The following is a 10,758-nucleotide window of genomic DNA, read 5'->3' as shown; positions in this document are numbered from 1 at the left end:
CAGTGATAGGAGCACTATGGCCCTCAGCTCCTTCAGTTGAAGCCTCCCCCATAGGCTTCTTGTGCTTTCTCAAGAAGATAGGCTCTGTCGCCTTTCCTCGGGTGTCTAGGCCTGCGAGCCGAGCTTTCTTCATTCTAGCAGTCTCTTCAACAGGAGGAACGTTGTCCTCGTTAATCTCCTTAGCAGCTGTAAAATAAGGCAAAAAACAAAATAAGTGATGTTAATAATGCATGAAATGAAATAAATTTGAGAAGGGAAGAAAAATACCCTGTTGAGAAACAGAGGATAGTCCCACGTGAATGAGGGAGAACTCCTCTAAGAGAGTCCAGCTGGTAGTAGTGTCGTCGTCCTGAGTAAGCCCATTATAAATAATAGTTTACTCAGGAGTTAAGTGAATAGATTTGAGGCTACCATCACTGACCTTCCCGAAGGAAGATCGGAAGAGTGTGCCCCAGTCACCATTCTCCCAACGTAACCCAACGAAACTATTCCTCCAATTTTGGTTGTTATCAGGAATGGAGGCGCTGTTAAAGATATCACTACTAGAAAAAGTAGAGTAGACATCGCCTCTTAGACATCGGTTGCTTTTTTGACCGATGTAAAAGGTGTTTTCTACATCGGTTTTGGACAACCGATGTCTTTTGTAGTTATAAACATCAGTTTCTTAGCCCAACCGATGTTATATGTCTGTTTTAAAAAAATTAATCAACGCGCCTTCCCCGTTTCCCCTCCCTTAGCCAAATATTTCATTCCCTCTTTAAACTCCCCCCATTTTTTACCTTCTGAAATTTTAAGTACTCATTTCCCCTCTTCTTTTTTTAAATTTACACTAAAAATCAAAATCAAAATTACACATATGCAGATCTAAAAACTTAAAACCAAAAATTAAAAAAAAAACAACTTTCATCACTCTTGAAGAACAACTCTCTCGAAAAAAAATCCCTCTCTCTCCAGATTGTGCTCTATGGAAAATTCGCTCATCTCCTCTCTTTATGTTCTCTCTGGTCTCTCTGCTCGCTCTGCTCTCTCTTTCGGTCGGAGTTTGAAAAGGTCGGAGGTTGAATTGGGTACGCTCAAATCTAAGTTTAAAGATTAAAGATGTGAAGACTCAAAGCTCAAATCAGAGTTTAAAGCTCAAGTCGTAGGTCAATCTTGAATTAAGTAAGCCTAAAACCCTAACTTTTAATTTGGGGATTTCGATTTGAATCCTAGTTTGAATAATTGTTTCAATTGAGCATGTTAATATTTTTTTTAGTTGAGTAGTTGTTTGAATTTTTTATATACATTTTATATGTCGTGTGTGTTAGTGTTATCTAATCTTGTGTAAGACCCACTGAGTTATTATTAATGTATATATATGTGTATTTATGTGTTTATATTGTGTAATTTATCAGCTGATGGGTGGATAGGCATCAACCCCTACTTCAGTAATTGATTGTGGTCTTGAGGTTTTTGGTGATTTAGCAAAAATTTGTCCTGCATTTTTTTCTATTTTCAGATGTGTAGAATACCTTGACAGCTGCATTGAGCTCTATATTTCCTGTGTTAGGTCTGTTTGTATTTGTTTATACATAGCACGGGTTTCTCTATTTATTTTATAACAAATATATGCTTGACAATCTAGGTGTGTTAAATCATGTCCTCTGAAATTTGCTTTTTTTATTTATGTTTAATCTTGATCATTCAGTCTATATGATGTTTGCTTATAGGAATTTACACGTTCAAGTCGAGCTCGCAGGTGGTATTGGGCAAGAAGTTATGCTGGATGAAGACGTTTTACCAAAGCAAAGCCTAGCGCTGCTCATCTTGCTTTAGCAGAATAAGTTTTATGATTAGACAAAATGTTGAGAGGCAATATTCTTTTTTCATATTGTTAGCTCCAATCTTTATGCTAGTGTGCTTACAATATCAATTTTTTGGTGTCTGAAGGAGCAATTACGGGAAAGGAAATAGGCTAAACATGAACTTGAAAGAGAGATTGAAAATAAAGAAAGATAGTTGTATGCTATTAGATTAGATACTCAAGCGGTTTGTTTCCACATCTATGCTTTTATAAATTTCACATAGCCATGCTTTCCTTTTTTCTAGTTGCTCAGTTAATTTTTTACTTGAGCATTTCACATGGACAGGTGTGAGCCAAAGACGATCTTCTCCGAGAACAAAACAAAGAACTCGCAACATTTAGGTATGTATACGTATTTACTCTATCTTCTGGTTACATAAAGGTCCGGTCTTTGACATTTTAAAGTGATTATATATATTCAGTTAAGCAAGGCAGAGAGCGCTTCTATTTACCTGTTATTAATGTTTTTATTTATTGGCATTATTATCATGGCACTTGACTAGCCGCAACTAGTCTATATATGTTATGTATATGGGATGGAAAAAAGAGATGATTGTAATTAATATATTTTATGTAATTAATATACATTAGGTAATGTTGTTGTACTTCTGTTGTTAGAACACAAATATACGGTATGTATAATATGTTATTTAAATTATATTTATATTAATTTACTTGACTTGAGTTGCCAACATGGCAACTATATTTATTGGTCTGAAGTGGGAAGTTTGTGGTGTGTTTCTTACTTGGAATTCCAAAAATTTAGCTGTTTATTTTCCATTAAATTGGTTGTCTTTGCCCAGGGTGTATGAGGTTTGGCGGATTGTCATATTTGTGTATAATTCTGGCTCCTCTTGATTGCAGGAGAGAGCGTGATACTTCAGAGGTTGAAAGAGCACAACATGTTAAACAAATCCATGACTTTCAAGATCACATGCAGGAGAAAGAGCGTCAATTTATGGAGTAGCAAGAACAGGTTGATCAATTATTATACTTAATTGCTTTGCCAAAATATTTTTTATACAGTATTTTTCAATACAAGAACCACTGAATTTGACTATTCTTAAACATGCTGATTCTTTCAGCATAGAGTATCACAGGAAACTCTAAGCTTTAAAGATGAACAACTAAGAGAAGCACAAACATGGATTACGCGAGCCCAGGAAATGGATGCGTTGCAAACAACTACAAACCTTACAAGCTGAACTTCGAGAGCGTACCGAACAATATAATCAGCTGTGGATGAATTGTCAAAGACAAGCTGGTTAATACGGATTCTTGGAACATATATATATTATGTCTTACTTTGCCTGCTTGTTGCGTTCAGCATCAGAGTAAGTTCATAGATACTGAATTCGATGTTGCAAGTTATAGGTTTTTTCTGTTTACCAGTCAAATTGCATCTTTCAGAGTTCGTTATGGTGTTTAGATGGTTGGCTAGTGCAAAATATTTTTACAGTACTTATTCTCAGAATAACTGTCATTTTCAGTTTACAGAATTTGTGCATACAATACAAGCACTCCAGATTGAGTTGGCATCTATATTTTTAAAATATGCATTAATAAAACAGGTACAGACATCATTACAATGGAAAATGATATATGTCAAAGCTTAATACAACAGTTTTAGTTGAACATTGACATCAGTAATATTGATTAGAAACGATGTTAAATACTAAAACAAAAAAAAATCTTAAAACAGAAAACCGATGTTATTAAGTTTTATAGACATCGGTTTGTCACCAATAGGTATCGGTTTGAAATAAAGAACCGATGCCAAAAGTTATATTTATATCGGTGTATCTTGAAAACCGTTGTTACTGGTATTAGTAACATCAGTTTAATGAGTAAATGGAAATATTTTGCTTATCTCACATATGTTTAAATTGATAAAAATATCATATTATGATAATATATGAAGATTAGACATGCATTAGAAATTTAACATCTTTAAAAATTGATGTTATATGTCTTCTTTAACATCAGTTTAAAAGCGATGTTAAATGGGGGGTCTTTAACATCACCCACGAAGACATCGGATTTTTTTGTTCATAGACATCGGTTTTTAGCCGATGTCTATTCTATATTTTCTAGTAGTGTATGTTTACTTTTGGGCCTTTGCTTAACATAGACCCAACCACAAATACTGGAAGAGCTATTATAGCACTGAAAGACCTTCCTAAAAACAGCTACAGAAACGGGAAAGCCCTCCCTAAGGCAGCAGACCATAAAACATAAAATATTCCTCCAAGCGTTTGGAGGAAGCTGACACAGGTTGATTTGTAAATCAGCTAAAAGATGAGGAATAAAAGGATGGGAAGGAAACCTAAGCCCAGCATTAAGGGCATCAGTGTAAATAAAGAGAGTGTCAGGTCTCCAGTGGCAAGTACGGTCACCACCAGAGACTGGAACTAATCTAAGAGGAGGAAGGACGTTATAACGTGCATTCAGTTTATCGAAATCTATGATGTGCCAAGTATTACAATGATTAAAAGAATCGAGATGTGCAGTAGAGGGATAGTCATCCCCCCTAGTATTAATCATATCGATTAAAGACATATACGAAGAACGGATCTCGATATCCTTACCTCGTTTTGAAGCCGAGGCTATCTTTGCCGCCCTCTCGGAACTCTTGTCAGCCATTAGTAAGCTGGAAAAAGCCTGAAGTTGGAAAACTAAGGGAGGGGATTTGAGAGAAGAAAGGTTAGAAAGCTGGGGGAAGGATGAGGAGAAGTTATGAAATGAGTAGAGAGGTGAAATGAAAGGTGTGGAGAAATCAAACTCTCACCCCACCTTTATATAGCCAAGGAAGGGGGATAATGGGCCTTAAAAAGCCCATTTGGGCCCAAAAACTAGAAGGTTCTGGAATTATCCAGAGAATTCCAGTAAAAAATAAAAGAAAAACTTAAGTTTTTAGGAGATTCTGGAAGTATCTGGAAGAATCCTAGAAGAGTTTGGAATTTGGGCTCAGAAATGAGGCCCAATTCTAGAAAAACCTTGAAAAAGTCAAGCCATGTTAAGGGCCCAAGTATTTAAAAAGCCCAGGTAAAAAGGCCTCTGTATTAGGCCCAAGTGATTTTAGGGGTGAAAAAGAAAAGCCCAGTTGAAAACAAAGGTTAGCCCAATAAAACCAGCCCAAAAGGGGGGGCCCAATTAGCTAAAAACCCATTAAAAGGGTTGGCCCAAGAAAATGTAGCCCAGATTTAAGGGCCCAAATCTAAAGTATATGCAAAAAAAATCATTATGTAAATATTCCTGACCCATTCGACCAGAAAACATAAAGAAATCCTGGTCGAATGGCTTGAGGTCGAAACCCTGTCGATCAGGGGTAAAAAACGGCCTTAATTCGACCAGAACCAGGACCAATTCGACCAGAAATTGTGAAGGATTCCTGATCGAAATCCTCGAGCCCGAATTAGCGTCGACCTGGGCAATCAAAAAGGGGATAATTCGGTCAAAAGTGGAGATCCTGACCAAAAATCCTGATCGAAGTAGAATCCTGGCCGAAGGAAGAAAGTCCTGATCGAAATAGAATCCTGACCGAAGAAAAATCCTGCTCGAAATACAAAAAAAATATATATATTGAAAAATCCTGGCCGAAATTCGACCAGGATTCTTGCTCGAATGGGTTCTCCTCGAAATGCTGTCGACCATGACACAAAGGCGGATAATTCGACCAGGATCCTGGTCGAATGGGATTCCTGGTCGAAATCTATATAAAAAAAAGGAAGAAAAAGAGAAAATTCCTGGAAAATTACAGAAAAATAAGGAAATTCCTTGAAATATTTTCTGAAAAATATTAATATTTTCAGAAATAAGGAATAAACCCAGAAATTAAGGGGAAAATCAAGAAAATTAAGGAAAAATCCCAGAATAAAGGGAAAAAATCCGGGAAATTAGGGAAAAATCCGGGAAATTAGGGAAAAATCCAGGAAATTAAGGATAAATCCCAGAAATTAAGGGAAAAATCCAGAAAATTAAGGATAAATCCCATAAATTAAGGGAAAAATCCAGAAAATTAAGGATAAATCCCAGAATAAAGGGAAAAAATCCGGGAAATTAAGGAAAAATCCCAGAATAAAGGGAAAAATTACTGAAAATTAAGGGAAAATCCTAGAATTAAGGGAAAGATCCCTGAAAATTAAGATAATTCCTGAATAAAAGGAATAAAAGTAAATCGTGGTAAACGTGTAGGTCGCTCCACACTTTACGCAAAAACGAAACCCTGTAAGGGAACGAATGGACTTAACTTCTGCGAAACCTAGTCAATGTTTCCCAAAAGTTGGGGGGCAAATGATAGGGATAAATAAATCCTGATATTACAAGATTGGGTTGTGAAGCCCAATAAGAAGATGTATGATATTCAGACCAGAAAGGTTAACATGTTGATCAGGCCTGATGGACCAGATCAGGCCTGATGGACGAGATCAGGCCCAAAAACCCTGATTATTTATTAATTTGGTAATTAATAAATAAAGGAGAAAAACAACTATTGAGATAAGTCCTAGCGGAGATATAAATCATTGTAGATTGACCTCCAAGTAACTTGGTGGGATAAGGAATCAATTTCCTACCTCTTAGGACTTCAAAGTCCATTCTAATTCTGAGACTTGCCCCACCAAGTCTTCTAACCCAAGTCCAATTCAAGGAGTCCCGACATTTATATAAGGGGTCTCACCCTACAAATCAAAACTATGTTTTTTGACTTGATCATTGGCAATCAGCAAGGTACGTAGACATCTTGTTAAGGCAGATTGAGTCACGAAATACAAGAAAAGTCAAAATCGAGTCTTGAAGCTCACGTTCATTATTACTAAATACAACAATTATATATATTAGTTTTTAATCCATAACATATTCGATATTCGTTATTTTCTCTTCTATTTTGAATTTCTGATAAAAATGACAAAAATCGTTCATGTATGAAGCGGAGTAGCAAGGATATATCTAATTTACAATCATAGCCGATCTTGGAAGTGAGGAGAACGGAGAAGAATGATAAGGGTAAGGACATAGAAAAACCAGTACATATAACGTGATACATGCAGAAAACAACAAATTAGAGACGATGCAACCGTTTTGGAAGCAACCAAGGTTTTCAATAAATGAGCAATTTACCTATGCTTACGTGTGTATCTTTATACACGTGGATGTGTGTGTACGTGTAATTTGCATTAACAGACATCTGTGTCTTCATTTTGTACACACCACAATTTGGTTTTAAGGTTGGGTGCCTGTGTGTTGACATACACTCCTCTGCTACATTTCATCAAACTCATTCAGGTGAGTGCACTTTCATGTTTTTAAGCAACAAGGCGTATGTATGTCTATCTGTTCCCCTATATGTGTGTATTAGTCAGTACCTATGTCTGCGTTTAATTTACTCTTGATTACTTATCCCAAAACAATCATCAATGTATTGTAGTTTGTTGATGTTACTTGTAAGTTTTTTTTGGTGTTTCTTGTGTAGATTTACTCATTGACAGGACTTAACCATATATATGAATACGATCATTACCTGATAATTTATCCATCTCAATTGTCAAGTAGCTGTTTTTTGCAGATTGCTGTCGTGCATTATGCTTTCATATTTACATCTTAGAGTGACTTAAACTTCTAAACATGCCAGATCTTACTTAAAAGAAAATTTATCGCAAATCATAGATGTAATGTTTCGATGAATACATGATTATTGTTAGTTCAGCATATCAATGAACTTCTGCTGCAGAGTTCTAGACTTCTAGCAAGTTTGACTGTAGATCCTCTAGTACCGATATTTTTAGGATTATAACTCTTAATTCACCCTGATAATCATATAGATCGGAAAATCTATGTAAGAATGATAAGTTAATTGAAGCACACCAACTAAGATGTGACACTATAACATCTTTGCTTTGAAGATATAAATTTACATTTCTTATAAAGCACTTCTTCAGCAGATTACACATTTTATTACATCACTCAACATTCTTCTAGTTAATTTTCTTACTTATATATACATGTTTTGGGAGTTCATTCATCAAGGTGGCTCTTTGACATCTAAAACATGGACAATTTTGAGCATATATTCAAAATCAAAAGTGTTTTTTTGGTGCTTGTGCTTACATATCTGATCAGTAATTCTACTTCATCAGTATTTGAAGTTGATGGAGATGAGATTTCTACCACAAATTATGGGTATCCTCTTAGAGTTTTTATATCGTGTTGCATCATTTTCCACATTTTAGCCAATTGCACTTATAGTTTTCGTTTTCTGTGTGCAGGATTAATGAAATGGCTGATATGGAAGAGAATGCATGGGCAATGGTGCAAAAACAAGGAAAGCAATTTGTGGTGAATAACCAGCCTCTATATGTGAATGGATTCAACACGTACTGGTTAATGGTGTTCGCTGTGGATCAGTCTACCCGAGCAAAGGTCAGTGAGGTGTTTCAGCAGGCATCTTCTGTCGGCTTAACAGTGTGTCGAACATGGGCTTTTAATGACGGCCAGTGGCGTGCTCTGCAGAAAACACCATCAGTTTACGACGAAGATGTTTTCAAGGTGAATTTTCAGCTTATGCATAAAGCCACTTATGTTCAGTATTGTTTTGATTATGACTCCAGAACTAGATGAATATTATAGCTGCACTGTTCCAAGGCTTACGATAATTGCTTTGCTATTAGCATAAATTTTCTCCAAGAAAAGTATTGTGTAACAATATTCTTTTCTCTGAGTTACAGGCTTTAGATTTTGTTATAAATGAAGCAAGGAAGTACAAAATCAGACTTATATTGTCATTGATCAACAACTGGGATTCCTATGGCGGAAAACCACAGTATGTGAAATGGGGTAAAGATGCTGGCCTTAATTTGACATCGGATGATGAATTCTTCACTCATCCAACCTTGAGGAACTACTACAAGGGACATGTCAAGGCATGAAGACACCAGCAAGTTTTTATGTTAAAACTCATAATACTAGTATCTCCGGCATATCGTCATTTAGCTCTCTTAAGTCCCTTCTGATTTTATGCTAAAACTGTTTGTACTTGTAATATGCAGACGGTGCTTAACAGAGTGAATACATTTAACAACATAACTTACAAAGATGATCCTACCATATTTGCATGGGAGTTAATGAATGAGCCTCGATGTCCCTCAGACTCTTCCGGGGATACACTTCAGGTCTGAGTTTCTAAATAACCAAATAAGTATATCACTGTTAGGTTATAGGGGTGTATTCAATTGGGATTTTGAAGGATTTTTATGAATTTTAGAAATTATGGGGTATTCAATTAAGATTTTAAATAATCCTTTAAAATCTGAAGGTATTCAACCAAGATTGAAAAAAGTCTTTTAAAATCTGAGTATATTCAATTTAAATTTTAAAAAGTCAATCAAAATTTGGTGGTATTCAATTTGGATTTTAAAAAATCCATCAAAATCTGATGGTATTCAAAATTCCATGGATTTTCTTTTACTTAAAAAAGTTGTGGATTTTGATGGATTTGTTAGTACATTTTTAATATCTTGAAATCTCTTCAAAATACATAGATTTTGATGGATTTCTAAAAAACTCCACAAAATCTGCAAGACTCTACAAGATTTTGGATCAACTCCATCAAAATCCACGAAGAATTAAAATCAACAAAAATCTTTTAAAATCCACGGATTATTAACAATCCTTCAAAAATCCCAATTGAATACACCGCCTTAGTATCATATAAGTCCTAATATAGATGTAAACTATGACGCAGGAGTGGATAGAAGAAATGGCAGTCTACGTGAAGAGCATCGATCCAAATCACTTGGTGGAGATTGGGCTAGAAGGATTCTATGGACCCTCAACACCAAACAGAGTTCAATTCAATCCAAACACATATGCTCAACAAGTTGGAACTGATTTTATCAGGAATCATAACATACTTGGTGTTGATTTTGCCTCTGTTCACATATATGCAGACTCTTGGTAAGTAACAAGTTATGTAAAATAAACACACACATTTGGCTTCCCTATGTCTCCTGTCTCTGCACGGAGATAGACTCTAATCACTGTATCTGCTGGTTTGATAAAGGATTTCACAATCAATCGATGATTCACACCTCAAATTTGTCAAGTCATGGATGGAATCTCACATTGAGGATGCAGAGAAGGTACTTGGAATGCCAGTTATCTTTGGGGAGTATGGAGTGTCTACAAAGGATCCTGGTTACAATTCATCGTATCGCGACAAGGTTATAAGTACAGTATTTACCACATTGCTAAATTCAACCAAGAAAGGAGGAAGTGGGGCGGGGAGTCTCTTGTGGCAGGTGTTTCCTGAAGGGACAGACTACATGGATGACGGGTATGCAGTAGTCCTTTCAAAGACTCCTTCAATATCAAACATTGTTTCCCTCCACTCAAAAAGGCTTGCGATGTTTAACTCTTTATGTTCTTGGAAATGCCGCTGGGGTTGCAAGAAGAAGCATAAGGTGGAGGAACTGGAGGAACTCTATCACGATGAGCTCTGAGCCGTACCTTTGTCAGCTAGCAACTCTCTTCCGAAGAAAAGTGATGTCAAAGGACCAAGGCACGGTATAGTTGAAGAACTCGACTACCTGTATATTAAATAAATTTAAGATAAATTATTGCAGCTGAATATGTCTTGAACTGCAATGCTTACAACTGCACTCTCTGCAGGCTTATAATCATTTCTATCTGTGATTTAGATGCTGGTCCGATATTACCTGTATGCCCTCACATTGTAGTACAAGCCAGACTTGGATAATATATGCACTTCTGGTCTCAAATTCTGGTTTAATTAACCTTATGTTTGGCAACATGTGCCTTCCAAGTTACATTCTGGTCTAAGTATTCATTGCATCAAATTCTAGATTTCAATTATTAATCTTAATACCATGATGATCAATATTGATAATTACTGTAGTTCA

General features: G+C 36.0%; 1 protein-coding gene across 3 annotated transcripts; it reads left to right on the top strand.

Moving 5' to 3' along the window:
- Window positions 1–6,978: 6,978 nt before the first annotated feature.
- LOC141693311 (mannan endo-1,4-beta-mannosidase 6) lies at window positions 6,979–10,738 on the top strand. Of its 3 annotated transcripts, XR_012563072.1 has the most exons (7): window positions 7,854–8,020; window positions 8,107–8,386; window positions 8,566–8,760; window positions 8,887–9,009; window positions 9,582–9,793; window positions 9,900–10,402; window positions 10,508–10,738. XR_012563072.1 is itself a non-coding variant. In XM_074498374.1 (6 exons), the coding sequence occupies exons 2-6, from the start codon at window positions 8,117–8,119 to the stop codon at window positions 10,336–10,338; spliced, it is 1,239 nt and encodes a 412-aa protein (XP_074354475.1). In that variant the 5' UTR covers window positions 6,979–7,126; window positions 8,107–8,116; the 3' UTR covers window positions 10,339–10,738. The 3 variants fall into 3 exon arrangements, 2 of the variants coding, with proteins under 2 accessions (XP_074354475.1, XP_074354474.1); XM_074498374.1 differs by lacking the exon at window positions 7,854–8,020 and adding an exon at window positions 6,979–7,126 and having other exon boundaries at window positions 9,900–10,738; XM_074498373.1 differs by having other exon boundaries at window positions 9,900–10,738.
- Window positions 10,739–10,758: the final 20 nt, after the last annotated feature.

The sequence above is a fragment of the Apium graveolens genome, chromosome 10 (assembly GCF_009905375.1).
Source record: "Apium graveolens cultivar Ventura chromosome 10, ASM990537v1, whole genome shotgun sequence".
Taxonomy (NCBI): domain Eukaryota; kingdom Viridiplantae; phylum Streptophyta; class Magnoliopsida; order Apiales; family Apiaceae; genus Apium; species Apium graveolens.
The sequence above is the reverse complement of the archived record's forward strand: the minus strand, read 5'-3'. Positions and strand labels throughout refer to the sequence as shown.